The 16198-nt window shown below is 53.4% G+C and overlaps 1 protein-coding gene across 5 annotated transcripts in view; it reads right to left on the reverse strand.

Moving 5' to 3' along the window:
- Positions 1-1151: 1151 nt before the first annotated feature.
- The window catches only part of Arrb1 (arrestin beta 1), a 75341-nt gene continuing 60294 nt past the window's right edge, over positions 1152-16198 (reverse strand). For 3 of the 5 annotated variants that reach the window (XM_047516463.1, XM_047516466.1, XM_047516465.1), the window contains exons 7-16: positions 15375-15442; positions 13388-13523; positions 12509-12593; positions 12034-12106; positions 10095-10232; positions 8830-8913; positions 7669-7692; positions 5266-5336; positions 4396-4447; positions 1152-3053 (exon numbers count right to left, since the gene is read on the reverse strand). In XM_047516463.1, the coding sequence (XP_047372419.1) occupies positions 2942-3053; positions 4396-4447; positions 5266-5336; positions 7669-7692; positions 8830-8913; positions 10095-10232; positions 12034-12106; positions 12509-12593; positions 13388-13523; positions 15375-15442 (843 nt within the window). In that variant the 3' untranslated portion in view covers positions 1152-2941. Of the gene's footprint in view, positions 3054-4184; positions 4254-4395; positions 4448-5265; positions 5337-7668; positions 7693-8829; positions 8914-10094; positions 10233-12033; positions 12107-12508; positions 12594-13387; positions 13524-15374; positions 15443-16198 lie in introns of all 5 variants that reach the window. The other 2 variants (XM_047516467.1, XM_047516464.1) reach the window with 2 other exon arrangements.

Below are 16198 nucleotides of genomic sequence, written 5' to 3' on the forward strand. Positions count from 1 at the left end.
CCCACCCAGATTGGCATCAACATACCAGCTCCATGACCCACTGGGAAGTGGGCTGCTTGACAGGAATAGGCCCCAAACGCTTGGCACAGCAAGAGCCAGTACTGTGGGCTGGTCCTGGGACCTAGTGAGGCTCCCCAGACTACTTTCACTCTAAGGTGTCACCTGGCCAGGCTGACACCAGGGTGGAGAGGGGCCCTGCAGAGAAACACTGGGTCATGTCTAGCTGCTGAGGTCAGGGGTGGTGCCTGGAGCTGACCGGAAACCTGAAAAGATGATCTGGGTCCTCCTTTTCAGGAAGGGGCCACAGTAATGCATTGGCCTGTGTCTCACGGTGCTGAAGCACACAGCTGTGTAGGGGGCCACCTGACCTAGAGGCAGATGGTACACTCACATCTGCATTCTGGTGCATTCTGATGTGGTCTGAATCCTGTGGCACTGTGTTCCAGTTCACATCAAGGCACAGTATGAGCCTGCAGCCATGGGACCTGTGTTGCAGTGGCCCTTATGACATTCCCCTGGGCTTCCTAAGAAACATGACATTCCCATGAGCTTCGTAAGAAACGAGGCTGGTTTACACCCATCTCTGTGCCTCCAGGACTGGGCATACACAGAAACTGTCGGCAAAGACAGGTGAAGTGGAATTCAACTAAACTTCACCATTATCCCTGTGCAGTCCTGGCTCACAAAGCAAAGAGAGCTCTGGTACTTCCCTGCAGCTGGAGAAACTTCAGCGACACTGGGAAAACCCCCAAAGGTGCGATTTTGAAGAGAAGGAAGCTAAAGAAACCAGCCTGGCAAATCTTTTGTGTGAATGTGTTAGGGATGGGGCAAAGAGGTTTGCAGGGGGTGGTTACCCCAAATGCTAAGGGTCTTGTACCAGCCCCAAAGGCTTCAGAGGACGACACTGAAGGATGCATGTTCTGTGCATCCAGCTCTACAGCTACCCAGCTCCAGGAGGGGTTGGATGCCTGGGGCACCTGCTGCAAGGACCACAGGACTGGCCTGGATAATTGACTGTCCCGGATGATGTAACTGTCCCAAGTTGCCTTGGTTCTGACCTGGGAAAGAGGTCCCTTGGGTTGAGTATTCATGAGATTTAGCAGGCATGGGGCCAGGCTGGTGAGAGTCATTTCACCATGGGGTGGTCATCCCCAGAGGTGGAAAGGGTTAGGATCCAACTTGTATAAAAGATCATATTGTCTCCCTTTTCAGGCAAATATGGGACCAAGACAGAAGTAAGCAGAAATTGAGGAGAAATCCCCCTCACCCTGCTAACTAGTATATCTGCCTGGGTAAACCTCATGGCACCCACATCCTCTGGGGGCTGTGAAGTCCTGCAGGCCCTATCACAAGTCTCCCATCCAAGTCTCAGCAAATCCAGGCTATAGGATAGAGTAGTTCATACAGGCTATGATATCAGGCGACACACCCCCAGACCCCAAAAAGGGCCTCTTCTAGACCTGGAGGGTGGACCAGGAGATCTGCTGGGCCCCGCTGCTTCTGAGGTCTAGTGAATCCCCTCTAGAGGCAGATGGAACAGGAAGCAGCCCGGCTCCACGCAGCAGACCAGAAGCTCAAATGTTCACAAATTTTCAAAGCCAGAAATGCCTGGGTTTTCCAGTGGGGAACTAAGGTCCAGAGAGGGGAAGAAACTTGCTCAAGATCACACAGCAAGTTAGCATCAAAGACCCGACAAGGATACCTTTTGACACTTGCTATTTATCATCCATATCTGCTCTGTTGCCCTGGGAAAGACCCCAGTTCCCAATCACACCAACACCAGCCAATGGGTACTAGGTACCCTTGACACTGGGGACTACTGGGGTCATCAATTCCCCAAGGAAGGAAGAGCAGCTTCCCTCCCTTTGCAGGAAGGCATCTCCATGGAGCCTGCTATGTTCTGAGGAAGGACTGTCTTTGACAGTGGCCACTCTCCCCACCTGTAGGGCCAACCCAGTCTCGGAAGACTACAGGGAGGAAGCAGGGATGCTGGTGGCACCGGCTGCTCTGGACTTTCTCCCTGGTGATAAGAAAATCATAAGTCTGTGAAGGAAGAGAGAAGGGAGGCTCCACTGCCCGCCCCTGCCCACCTCTGAGAGCCCCCTCAGGAAACCTCTTCAGAAATTCCCTCTGCAGGGGCTGGCACTTAAAGGGCCCCACCTTCTGCACATGTGCGCACTCAGTGTCCCCCACCCCTAACACACACACACAATACAAGGCAGTTAAGGTGCGCATCCTGACAACCCCCAAAGAAACCTGGCTAGTTCACAGGCTCGCCTCCATCTAGGTGTCTGCTGGTAAGGAAGTCAGTCTGTGGCTTTTCTCCACTTCTGGGTCTATGAGCCTATGAGCTTCACCAATGTCACTCTCAGACACAGGGACACAGGCCAAAGCATGAAGTGGGAGGGGGAGAGGTCTTTGGTGGGTCCAAACTGCAAAAAGGCATTGAGAATCTATCCACGGTTCTGCCCCTGCAGTCAGGAGGGGGTGACCTTCAATACAGTCATCTTTTAGCTGCCAGAACTGTTACCAGGTGGGACTGGGGACATCTTCTCATGTGTCTTGGGCCTTCATACCCACTCCTCCAAGCCCTCAAACCCACCACCACAGAGCCCCTCCAGCCCCACCCTCCCCTTCCCACTCCCCATCTCGGGTCGAATCCCAAGGCCAGGGCTGTGGTGGCCTTTCTGGGAATGAGCATGAAAAGGGGGTGGGGTGGAATGGTGGACTGAGGAAAGAGGTGAAAGTGGCGCATTGTTGGCATGGTGATGTGGGGCCAATCCTGAGGCCAGAGGTTCATCACCGTGACCTGGAAGACCACTTGGGGTCCCCTAGTTAAACTGGAAGAACAAAGGGGAGGGAAACCAGAACAGGAAGAAGACAAGTAAGCATCCTAGTGTGAGAGAGTGGCCCTGGAGCTGGGGGCGTGGGCCGCCTCAGTCTATCTGTTGTTGAGGTGTGGAGAGCCGGTGCCATCCTCCTCTTCCTCCTTGTCATCCTTCAGGCCTTTCAGTCTCTGGCGAGCAAAGTCCTCAAACACAATGTCGTCATCACTGCGGGGAGAAACAAGGAAATGTGGCCTGTTCGCAAGGGCAGGGAGAGAGGTCATGTCCAGAGGCCTGACCAGATGTGACAGAAGGGACCCAGGACAGAACCACACTCTCCAAGGTCTCTGGTCTCTGGAGTTAACTGGGGCAGAAAGGCCTGCCAGGCTGGCATTTACATGCCCACTGTTGGCTCTGGGGACACTCACAACTGGACTTGGGGAAGTTGTGAAGTGCTGGGGGGTCATAAACTTGACTCTTGTGCCTAAGGCCTAGAAAAGCACCCCAGTTCTGGAGAGGGTGTTGGCATGTCAAAGACAGGGAGTAGTGTGGTTCTGTGGCAGAGGAAGAAATCACTCCCACCATGATAGGCCAGGCCACCACTGGTTTCACAGTGTACTGGGAAGAGCAAGCCCAAGGAAGCCCACCCTCCCACCCAAAAAACTACCCCTAGGAAGCCGTCCTCTTTCTGAACAGAAAGGAGTGGGGCTAGCTTAATGGAGAGAAAGCTACAAAGGCCCCTTCTCCAGGGAAGTATCACTCACATGCTGCCCTCAGGGATCCTGGGTAGGAGAGGGGCTGGGATCGGGGGCTGGCAAATCTACACAGGGGCAGAGGAAGGGTGGTGGGGGACGGGGTACCTGAGCAGGGTGTAGGACTAAGGGCTGCTTCCTTTCTACCATAAAAGACAGCCACTTAGGACCAGGTAGGGGCCCACAAAATGTCCCCTGCCCCATGGTGTTCAGCCAGCCACATGGGTCCTCCTCATGGGATGACTCGAGACCCCATATCCCATATTTCTCCTGGGGGACAAGAGGGGGTGGCTTTTGCAGCTGGAGCAAGAAAGCTGCTTGGCCTTGGAGGTGGTTGGTGCAGCAGGCCCAGGTCCTCCCCCTCCAGCCACTGTCCGGTGCCATGACAGCCTTTCACCGCAGGGAAAGCTGCATCAGTTGGTCCTCAGGAGTCAGATGCAATAGGACCCAGACCCTTCCCCACCCCACAGCCTGCCTCCCACAGGTTGGCAAAGGGTCAGGAGGAGAGCCGAGTCCAGGGCCCCAACCAGCCCTGTGGGAGCCGAGCAGGCGCTGTGGATGGACTGACGGACGGACGGACGTGCAAGGACGAGGGAGGAAGACAGACCCCACCAAGGCAGGAGGAAGAGGAACAGGCACGGAGGGTCCTTCAAGTCACATGCAGACAAGCGGGTTGCTGAAGAGGCGAGCAGAGGCGGCTCTCAGCAGACGGGGTTAGACCAGCTGCTCCTCAGGGGTTAATAAGCATATATGCAAATGATCCTCCACCCCGCCCCCAGGCCCGCCCCCCAGCCATCTGCAGGCAGGGTTTGGCTTACTTCGTGTCAAGTTCTATGAGATTGGTGTCTACTGGCGCCTCGTTCTCTGGAACTGAACACAATGTGGGCCGGGTGCCCAAGGGTTAGTGTGGAGTCGGGACAGGTGGGCACAGGCCCCCATGCTGGGACAGGCAGGCTGAGGGGGAGGGCAAAGGAAGAAGGGGAAGGGCAGAGCCGAGCTCATCTCAGGTCTTGAAACACCCCAAATCATCTTAAAGGCAGGAGGGCACAGGGAGGGCCCCGGACACCCACTGCAATCCCCTTAGAGTAGAACCTCTGAACCCTTACTCCCAGGACAGGTCTCCAACATGACAGTTAATTTCCGGCATGCAGAATTTCTCTAAGAGGGTTGGGGTTTTGTTGCTTTTATTTATTTATTTTTTCACATTTTAATCTCTCTGAATTTGGAGTGTTTTACGATTGATGACATTTCACATTTCACAGTTAACTCGTGGGAGCTCTGTTTGCCTTTGTGTGTGCTATAACGTAGTCCCCCTCAACTGAACAGCCTTAGATTCAGTGAAGCATGAACGCTCCATTATCAGTTGGAAAAAATAATGAAATGCTGTGTGCATAGGTCGTCTTATCTGTGTGATTCCTCCTCACTTCTGGACAGGCCCCAGCCCATCCCTGGACACCTGGCAATGAGTTCCCTCTCCCACAGAGAATAGGAGCCAGGGCTCACTGACTTCTAGCAGGTCAGAGCAAATATGAGTGGTGGGTCCCACAAAGTCCTGGGAAGCTGGGGAGAGGGTGACACTGGGCTGAAGGCTAACACAGGGGGTGGTGGGGTGATGGGGCGACATGGTGGAGGAGGGGGCTGGCTCCTCTGGAAACCATCCACCCTGATGACCCATAGGGCCTGCTTACCTTCCCGATGTGGAGGTTCCTCTTTGGGCTTGGGGTGCATTAAGGTGAAGGGCAGTTCCACAGCCACATCACTGAAACACAGACCCAAACCCAGTGAGCCCTGAGCAGAGCCTCAGGCTGTGAGACCCAGTATCCTGTCAGTCTGAGAACTGGGAGAGCTGTGTTAGAGCAAGATCCACCACTCTTCTGGTACTCTGAGCATCCGTCTCTCTAGGAGTTGAACTAGCAGAACTGTTCTCCTGCCTCCAGAAGGAAATGGAAACCTCTCTTGTCCTGAGAAGGATCCCTGGAGTCAATGGGCTGGCAGCAGGTATAGGAGTGGGAAAGAATTATCCAGGGCAGTGTGCACTGTGGTCATGGAGTGGCTCCAGAGAAGCTTTGGGACCCTGCCCACCTCAAGTCACTATAGCCACCCCAGCCTTCCCTCACACTGCGCTTCCCAACTCCTGGATAGGACCCCTACTATCCTTGCTCCATCCCGTCTCTCCATGCCTCAAGAAGCTCCCAGCACTCTGAAATCTGGATGTGGCACTATGAAGGTCCAGGTTCAGAAGGGAACCCGGGGCTAGGGCTGTCCACACTATGCACAGAGTCTGGCAGCCTTGTGAAGGATGGGGAGGAGGGTTGGTGGGGGAGAACTGACCACCAGCCAGGGCCTCTGACCAGGCCTTCTCTCCCTTACCCCTGACAGAATAATAAAAGTAGACATTTGCATGGTGCTGCCTGTGCCAAGGACTGTTCTGGCCCCTTCCTTAGAGGAACTCATTTAATCCTCACAACAACCCTATTATTTACCTGCAACGTATGGATTGGGAAACTGAGGCACAAGGAGATTAAAGTCTCTGACATAAGGCTACACAGCTATTAATAGTAAGAGATGGAAAATTCCAGCTCCATAATTCACTCCCTTAACTACCGTGTCAATAGCAGAATTGATTCTGACAAAAAGCAGCCCCGAAGACTCCTCTCAGCTTGGGTGCCATCACTCTAGGACACCCCCAAACCCCAAGAGCCTCCAGGCACAGCCACATTTTTTGGTCTTGTTGCTCAAGGCAGCTGGGAAGGGTGAAGGGACAGGGAATGGAGCGGTCAGGGACACAAGTTGTGCAGCCAGAAAGGAGGGTTCTGCCAACCTCCCTCTCATTGGTGGTGCACTTTCCAGCTTTGAGTCCCACTGAGCTCATCTGGAAACATGGGGAGAACAAGGCCTACCTTCTAGAAGCACTGGAACTTCAGCCGATGTTGTAGGTAAAAGATCTGGTTAAACCGTGAAGTGTGAGCCCGTCAGAATCAGGGCTCAGTGAGAACATGGGGGGCTTTTTTTTTTTTTTTTTTTATGTTCGTTTGTTTTTTGTGTTTTTTTTTTGTTTTTTGTTTTTTGGGGGGTGGGTACTGGGCATTGAACCCAGGGGCACTCTACCACTGAGCTACATCTTTAGCCATTTTTATTTTTTATTTCAAGATAAGGTCTCACTGTTGCTGAGGCTGGCCTGGAACTTGCAATCCTCCCACCTCAGCCTCTGGAGTTACTGGGAATACAGGCATGCACCACTATGCTTGGCAACATGAGGGTCTTATAAGGTTTTTTCTTTTTTTTTTTTTTCTGCTATTTATTTATTTATTTATTTATCTTTGCTTCCATAGGGGGTTCACTATGGGTGAAAGACTGAGTTGGCCAGCCTTCACTGAGGCCACATAGGACATGGCTGAAAGATTCTGGACCTTAACCTTTGCCAGGACATATGGGATAAGGAAACGGACACTTCTGATTCCTCTTTGGGACTTTGTAGAGCAGCTTGAAGATGGACACAAGTCTAGATTCAGAAAGCCCTTGCTGAATTATACAGAACTAAATTGAATTAATGTCATCTCTCAAACTGGACCGAGATTTCTTAGGATGAGCAGCACTGCCATCTTGTGACAGAAGGCTAAAAGGTTGTGTCTGGGGCATTTTTGAAATGTTAAATCCACCAACCAAATTACAAGGGACTCTCATCTACCAAATTGGATCTCCCGAGGACCTCTCCTGAGCAACGTGCAGCCAGCAGTTCATTCTCAGTAGTGTAGGAGTTTCAAAGCCACATTTCTCCTAAACATCCTATAACTCAGGTGATCAGGAATTCAGTTGGCCCTGCTTGCTGGTGGCCACTCCCCAGATCACTGCTGTCTATAAAAGTCCTGTCACTGGAATAGGATGGAAAAGCAGGGCAAGGTTTTTATGGATAGGCCATGTCTCCCTCATCCCTCTAGGGAAAGTTCTAGCCCAGCACAGACCTGAGCCAGCAACCTGAAATAACCACTAGATTCCTTTCAACCCAGTGCCCTGTGTTCCTGGCCAGTTAGGCCAATGGTCTCTGGGCCCTCCAGGGAGGTGGCTCAAGCAGGAGGAAGAAGGGACTTTACCTGGATGCAAGATCTCCCAACAGGCTGGGTGGGCCAGAGGAGGCAGGAGAAGTGGTCAGGAGAGAGTGCAGAGAGGAAGAAAAAACACATTATTCACCTCCTCTGCTGCCCCGCAGAGCAGACCCGAGGGACGCACTCCCGACCCTGCTCAGCTCTGACTGCTCATCCAGGGAGACTGATGTGGCATCCACTTGCCCCAGATTCCTCCTCTGTAAAGGAGGTGTAAGAATACTACCCCTTGCCAGGAATAGCTAATGGTCGAAGGAAGAATTTGGGGGTCCCCAGAAGCATAAGGAAAACTGTGGGTCCTGTAAGGTCACATGACGTAGGACTTGGGATTTAGAGATGTCCTATAATGTACAGTTAGTATTACACACTGCCACCCGCAGAGTCATTATTCTAGTAATAAAGAGATTCAATGTCTAATGTTATTTAGATTTTCAATCTTTCCATAGACATTTATAAACTAAATTAAGGGGGAAAATCCCTTTAACAAATTAGGAGTCTTAATTCTTGATTTATAACATGTAGCCCAATATATGGAGCAGTGGGAGCTGTTTCTAAGCTTCCACCAAACTATATGCTACAGGGCAGGAATATGTCTAGTCCACTGCTGGGACCCCAGCACCCAGGCCATGACCCAAGGCTCAGGGAGGAGAGTTCAGGGAGGAATTAGGGAACCATTGAGGCTTATGGTTTCCCCACCAATAAAATGGGAGTCCGCTGAGCTCGCAAATGCCCCAATCCAGCTCAGGGATTCTGAGCCCCTTATGCCTCTTCCCCAGCAGATCAGCCCGGGCAAGAGTGGGGGGTGGGTGCTATGTCTGGAGGTGTGGTGAGCGCCATGGCGCCCTCTAGGATCCGCAGCATAGACTCTGAGAATGCCCTCCCTCCTGGGCCAGGTGCAGTCCTCAGGGCAAGGCCCTGACCTGCCACAAAGAGGACGAAGAGACAGGGAGAAAGATGGGAGGGGAAGGAGGGGCCTGGGCCACTGGAGGAGCTGAGGGAAGAGGAACAGAAAGGAGGAAGAGAGGAACAGGAGGTCCTCCGACCCCATTGCTCCTCCACAAAAGATACAGCTAAAAGTCAAACAGGAGGAATGGGGCAGGGGGTTGTGGGCCCCTCCACACTTGGGCGCTTGGACTGGGACAGAACACTCACCCGCCCCGAGACACCACCAGCTTCACCTTCACTTTGTAGGAAACAATGATCCCCAGGATCTCACGGTTGGCGCCTTCCCTCAACCTGCAAGGCGACACAGGGAAACTAATTCACAGGGTTCCCTGGTGAGCAAGACACTGCAGGTGGTAGGGTGTGGTGGGGGACAGCACCATCCATCCCTCTCCTGGCCACTCAGCCACCATGTCCAATGGAGCCCAGTGTGTACCCCACCCTGGGCCCAATGGAGGTAAGAAAGGTGACCTGTGCCCTTAGGGAGCTGGAACTTGGAGCCCTGCGTTCCAAATTGGGTGCTGAGGGTCCCTCGCTGTGTGCTTGGTAAGTGCCCTGCACCTGGCCTGGCCAGTGTCTGGCAGTACTGTGGGCGACAGGACTGTAATTACTCGCTGCTGAATTTGGCTTCTCTCACCCACGATTTTGTGCTCAGTAACTTGTCAGTCGAAAGGGCTGACCTGGGAGTTTGGAGAGGCTGGGGGCAGTTGCAGGCAAGGGTTAGGGAAGGACATCTCCAGGAGGAGGCTGGTGCCTTGACAAAGTCTTGAGGACAGGTAGGGTTTGAGCCAGGGTAGAGGGGCTGGGGAACATCTTGGAGGTCAGCGGGCAGCCTGGACAGGGCATGACGAACAGAGGATGGCCCAAGTGCAGCCTGGGTTGGCAGCAGGGGCACAGGGGCTGTAGAGGCAGGTCAAAGTCCAGCCAGAGGGCCAGAGCTCAGCAGGGAGGGTGCTACAGGCACCCCATACCCCAGGTTCTGCTACAGCAGGGTGACTGGAGGACTCAGTGATGCCCATGGGGCAGGAGTGACCAGACAGCCCAGGGGTCCCTGACTTGAAGGGTGCCCCGTGTCTGGTGTACCCGGCTCACTGTCCCACGCTCTCCAGTCTCCCCTCCTGCTGGGACCCTTCCAGGTGCTCCTCCTTCCCTCTGGCTTTGCCAGCCTCAGGGCTGCACCCCATCTGACTGAGGATACCAGGTCAGGACCTACTGCCTCCGGCAGGAAGCCTTTCCAGGCTGCTCCTCCAGACCAACCACCAGGGCTGGCACAGACTGAACAAGCCAGGTCTAGTGGCCTGTGTTATCCTCTGGGTCCCCCCAGGAGGGTGGGCATAGGGAGCCTTCCTGACCACTCAAGTGTCTGTGGATAAGCCACAGATGAGGCTGAGGGAAGAGGGCAGCCTGAACCATTTCCTTGACAGTTAGGATAGGGACAGCAGCAGGAGCCTGAGGCCAGGAGGGCAGGTCCTCACAGGGTGCTGGAGGCCAAGTTCGTGTCTTCATGCTTGAGTTTCCCATCCAGTGCAAGGCCCCGCTTCTCTCGGTTATTGGCCAGGAAGGGAGTCAGCGTGTAAACTTTGCAGAATGTTGAACTGGGTGCCACAGTATCACTGGAAGAAGGGAAGCAGGTGTAGAGGTGGCCCTGCCCACAGCCAACCCCAGCCCTGTGCCCCAATCTAGTCAGGACATCTAGCAAGTCCCAAGTTCCCCTCTGCCAAGCTCTATTCCCCCAATTGCAGAGACCACTTGGGCTAGGCCCTGCTCTGGCAGGGAGACCACTGCCACCCAAAAGAGGCACATCTAAATCACACCCAGGACTGACCCTGGGCTGGAGAAACAGCATAGCACTAAGTAGTACATTTATCTTTAAAATTACAGCTACTTACAACCATGAACGAAGCAAAGGACACATGAACCCACCACCGAGGCTGCACAATGAACTCTGCTTGCTTTATGGCATGTCTAGCATCGCGCAGGGTATTTGGGTTGTTCGGTTTTTGCTGGATCTTGCTCTACCCTCCACCCCCTTTTCAAGGAGACATCAGGAGTGCAGCAGATGGCAGGCCAGCCCTGGAGGCAGCCTCGGCTCTGCCTCTAGCCAGCTGTGTGAGCTGAGTAAGTCACAGCTCTCTGAACCCATTTCCTCATCTTCACTCTGGGACAGCAGCAGCCCCAACCTCACGGGCCTCCGCAGGAAGTACAGAGACCATGCAGGCCATCTGCTGGCTGTGCTGTGCTCTTGTGCACATGCAAGCACATCTGCGGAGCTGTGTCCCCTCTGGGGATGCAGGCTGCTCTAGCTATGGGTCACCTCACTGCATCCTTCACTAGAAATCTATGCCTCATGGCTTTGTTTTTTATTTTTTCTATCAGTAGTGGATAGAAGAAATATCCAACAAGGGGGAATGTTTGATCTACTCATATCACATTAAAAACTATCTCCAAGATCACATAATGACGTTCATGGCTTTTTTTCTTTTTTCTTTTTTGGTACTGGGGATTGAACCCAGAGGTGCTTAACCACTGAGCCACATCCCCAGCCCTATTTTGTATTTTATTTAGAGACAGGGTCTCACTGAGTTGCTTAGGGCCTCGCTAAATTGCTGAGGCTGGTTTTGAACTCTCAATCCTTCTGCCTCAGCCTCCCAAGCTACTGGGATTACAGGTGTGCGCCACCGTATAGGCCATACTAACTATTAAAATGTCTTTAAGTTGCAAAAAATACTGACTGCAATTATACATGAGTGAATATACACATACATATAAAACTACATAAAATGCAATTGCCACCCCACCCCCTTTAAAGGCAAGGAGCCAAAATAAAAAAAGGTGTGTCTTCTCTTGGGAGTAAGTAAAGACATTTCTCTTGAGACCTCACCTCTCACCTTATCTGCCAATAAACTTGGGACAAAGTTGCATGCTCTACCCTAGCAACTCTCCTCAAACCTAGACATTTTTTGTTTTCTGTACAATTATTCTCCACCCTCCCACATACAACTCTTTTTACCCAACGAGAGGGATTACTGCTTTATCAGGTAAGAAAGCTGTGCACCCAGGGCCTTTGCCTCAGCTCTCAGGGAGCTCAGAGCAAAAGTTTCTCCTTTCCACCCAGGTTTCTGGTATGGTGTCATTATTCTCACTCTGCACCCCATTCCCTTTCATTCCTTAGCTCTTGTTTTGTTGTTCTAGTTTTAGGGAGTCTTTTCTTTGACTATAGTGTGCATTTTCTTTGCACTAAATCAGGTGAATGGTTTCTGAAAGTCTTTTCCTATCATCTCTTCAGAGTCGCAAGGAAGGCTGAGGCCCATCCCTCTGCCAGGTGGAGAAGAGCCACCTGGGCCCGGGCCTGGACCCAGAACGTTTCTTTCTGCCACCCAACCCCACACACCCTGGGGACTTGTGCTCACTTACTCAGCCTCCTCCATGGCAACGGGACACTTGTACTGTGCTGTGTTGAAAAGGCAGATGTCTGCATACTGGCGCACTAGGGAAGGACGGAAAGTAGGCACGTGAGCCAGGGGTGCAGCTCCCAGGAGGTACCCCAGGCTGCTGGAGGTGGGATGCTCAGCCCCAGGTAATGGCCATTGTCTCCCAAAAGGGAGCCTCTGAAACACCCATTCCCTTCCATCGCCAAAAGTCTTCCCTGCAGGGACAGCTACATCCAGGGGCCCAGGAAACCTGAGATAAGGGATGGCCTGAACTGGCCATGAGCAGCCTGGGGCACCAGCCTCAGAAGACCCTCTTGGCTCAGGACAGGCCCTGGGCTTTAGAAGTCTTTGGTAGTAGTTATCTCAAAGCTCACAAGGGGCGAGCCTCCACCCACCCCTCCCCAAACCTTGGAGGGTCCCCTCTTGCCCACCCCAAGCTGACCCTCTCCCCGGGGTACCCGAGATCTTGATCTTCTTTACAGTCTTGTTGGTGTTGTTGGTGACATGGACATTGACGCTGATGGGTTCTCCATGGTAATAGATCTGGGAGGCAGAAGAACGGAGAGCGTTGGTTGAGAAGATACCAGTGTTCCAGGTAAAGGGGAAGGAGAAACAGCCCTCCCGAGCTCCTCAAATCTAAGTTATTCTGACAATTGCCCCAAGTGCTTCAGCTACTTGCCGCTGATGCAAAGATGGCATTGAAGCCACCAAGTATATTAGCTTTCAGTTCCCTTGGGGGACCACTGAGAGGTATTTGAATTAGAAGGTATATTCCCAGCACCAGTCCTGTCCTGGCCACCAGGAAAGAATGACAATAATAATAGCCATGTGACCTTGGACAGGTTGCCTCTTCCACACCGTCTAACCTGAGTAGCAAGGAAGGCTGATGCCCAGCCCTCTGTATACAACAGGGGTTGGACTAGGCAATGTCTCAGGTCCCTGCCAGCTCAACAGTTCAGACACATGAGGCTCTGGAAGGAGCGGGAAGGAGAGGAAGGGCTGACTGGTTCCCTGAGGAAACCAGTTCTGAATTCTCACTGCAGGGCCTCAGTCACATCTCCTCCCAGGCACTTGCCTGCAGCTGCCCTCCAGGAGGGGAGGGGGTACCCACACCTCAAGAAGCAGCCCCAAGCTCAGGGCAGGTATCAGTCAGCTGGATTAGAGGCCCTGCCTTCTTCAGCCACTGCCTCATAGCTTAGGGCTAGGTGAGGTTGAGGCAGGGAGTCTACAGGCCCCTCTGCACCCCTCTATCTCATCTTCACCATGGGCTTGAAGGGAGCTGCTGGGTGTAAGGGTCCTCGTGGAGCAGCCCCACCCCTCCAAGCCCAGCTTCCTACCTCCTTGTCCAGGGAGGCTTCCAGGTGCAGGGGCTTGTCCGACATGAGGAACTGCCTGGTGGTCTCGGCTGTGGGCTGGGGGCCAGGCCTCTCTGGGGCATATTGAACCTTCCGGATGACCAGACGCACAGAATTCCTGATGGAGATAGGTGGAGTGAAAGATGCCCAGCGTCACCTGCCTTTGTCCCCTTTCTTTGCAACCCCGACATCCCTCTCCTGTTCAAGAGGCTGCCACAGCACCCCCTGCCAGCTAAGTAGAGAGGCTGACCCAGGCTGTCACCATCTGGCCCACTCCATCCTCTCCCTTTCTGTCCCGGAGCCACCCCATGGCAGCACTTCGTTTGGGTCTGTGTCTTGGTACCCAAGAGGATGGTAAGAAAGGAACTGCTCTCACCTCCTGCCTCCTTATGTCACCTAACAGTGTAAGTTCCTTATGGACAGAAACTTTGTCTAAATTGTTCACTGCTGTATTTTTAGCATCTATGGCAGTGCCTGCCACAGAGCGAACACACTTTAAGTAAAAATATGCATAGGGGATGGGCCCCAGGAAGAAACGGGCTCAGGAGGTGTGGGCATGCAGTCAGAGGGAAACAGGACAAGGAAGACGGACACTCAGTGAGCGGGCCCACAGATGGAGGGGCTCAGTAAAGGTGACAGAGCTCAGAGAGGAAGTGAGGATGTGAGAGCTGAGGAAGGGACGAGGACTCAGTGAGGACATCTCCATAGCATGCAGGGAGTGCTGGCATTGCTGACAAGCCACCTCCACCTGCTGGAGCCAGAGAGCCAGGGTCACACTCCCACTTCTCCTCTCACTAACTGTGTGGCCTGAACTGAAGCTGAGCCACCTCAACTGTGAAATGTTCACAATAGCTGGACCTACCCACAAGGCCTGCTGTGAGGGTTAAGTGGTCCACACCTGTCCAGCACTCTGAGCATGTCAGGCACCTAGTAAGCCCTTGAGAAATGACAGCTACTATCTCATTATTACTAGTAAGTCTTCCACGTGTATTTCTTCATTTCATGAAGTATTTCTTCATTTCGTGTGGACTTAAATGTTCCATTGGTGGTGGGAGGAGGGTGATGCCTCTCAATGTTGCTTCCTCTCCCTTCTTCTGGTCATGTTCTTTCCCATACCCACAGCACCCTTTCTACACCGTAGTCTCAGGCCTTGGGGGGAGAAGGGGACACTGAAGTGAGAGAGAAGGGTCTAGTCTCAGCTCATCAGCGGCTCCCTGCTGCTAATGGAAACACCTGCAGTATACCCTCTAGCCACCAGGTGGCGAACTTGAACCACTCCCTAAAGAGGATGCAAACCCGTGCCAGACTCCTCTCAGAACAGGCCTTGGAAGCAGCGGCATCTGAATTGCTGGCTGAGGTCAGTCATGCAAGGAAGCAGGACAGAGCCTGACCCCAGGAAGGGCAGCCATTAAGTCAGGGTCAGCTTTTCTCGGCTGCCAACATGGGTTCTGTCTGTAGGGAACTTCAGGAGAGTGCACCCCTCTCTGAGACGTGGGCTGATCCCCTCAATCCTCCCCTGGGTGGGTTCGCTTTCCCCACTTCTTTCTCTTGCTTAGAGGCCTCCACTGACACATTTGCTCCACCTCCTGCTGATCCCCTCCCAGGAAGAAAACTGGGAAATGAGGATAGCCTGCAGACATCCTGCTCAGCATTGAACACAATCTGAATTTTTTCCCCCCCCCAAAATAAAAGGACCAGCAGTCGGGAGGGAATGAGACTAGAGGAAGGAAGATGAGGGAGGAAGCTGGCACGGTGGTGCAAAGGAGAAACTGAGCCCTCAGCCAGGGCGACTGAGGCCATGTCCCCTGGGAAGCCTTGCATGACCTGCCAGTCTTCCAGAGTGCCCTCAGAGCTCCAAGGCTGGAGTATGCGGCCCTCTGCATGCATTTCCAGGTGCTGGGACTTAGCTATCTTCAGTCTTGCCCCTCCTCTTTGTCCCCTCCCTCTCCACAGTCGGCGCCTCACGCACCTCTTATGGATCTTCTCCTCCAGGTTCTCAGCACAGAAGGCTTTGACTTCATAGTCCACACCACAGGCCTGTGGAGGAGGCAGAGCTGACGATGGGGACTTGGAGAAGCAGGGTCCCCAGTGCACAGCCAGCCTGCACTCTCATTTTACAAACCAGGACACTGGAAGGGACGCCAAGCTCCTGCAGCTCACGGCTCCCAGGTGTGACTCCAAAGCCCTATGCTCTGCCCCAGGATGACACTGCCCCCTGCTGCAGCTGCCAACTCCAATGACATTCCCACTGAGCTATTCCTAACTCCCCCACTACCAAGGATCCCAGACGAGCGCAGCTGGACTCCAGCCTCAGCCTCATGGCTGTCCTCATCATAGCAGCTGCCCAGAAATGGCAATAGGCAGCACTGCGCGGGGACACCTACTCTATGCAGAACCTGCACTGGGTGCCTGTTCAGTCTCCCCCAACCTCTGACAACATGAGAGGGCACATCCCATTATCTCTGCCTGGCAGATAAAGAAACTGCTTTGGAGGTCTGGGGCCTGGGGCACGTCTCTCTGAGCCTCAGTTTCTCCTGCGTGAAGCAGTGGTGATGGTTACTCCACAGGGCTGCTGGGGGCTGCGTGAGGCCAAGTGTAGGTCCTTAAAACATTTTGGTCTGGTTGCAGCCAATAATAGGACCAGCAACAGGGACACATCACAGAATGTCGGGGTGAGGCTAACCACACCCACAGCCTTGTCTGAAGAGAGGTTTCCCAGGGGGATCAAATAGGCCCAGAGCGTAGGAATCTTCCACAGGGAGGGTGGTTCCATATGTCCAGCACCTCCCAGGG

This window comes from Sciurus carolinensis, chromosome 11, assembly GCF_902686445.1.
Source record: "Sciurus carolinensis chromosome 11, mSciCar1.2, whole genome shotgun sequence".
Lineage (NCBI taxonomy): Eukaryota > Metazoa > Chordata > Mammalia > Rodentia > Sciuridae > Sciurus > Sciurus carolinensis.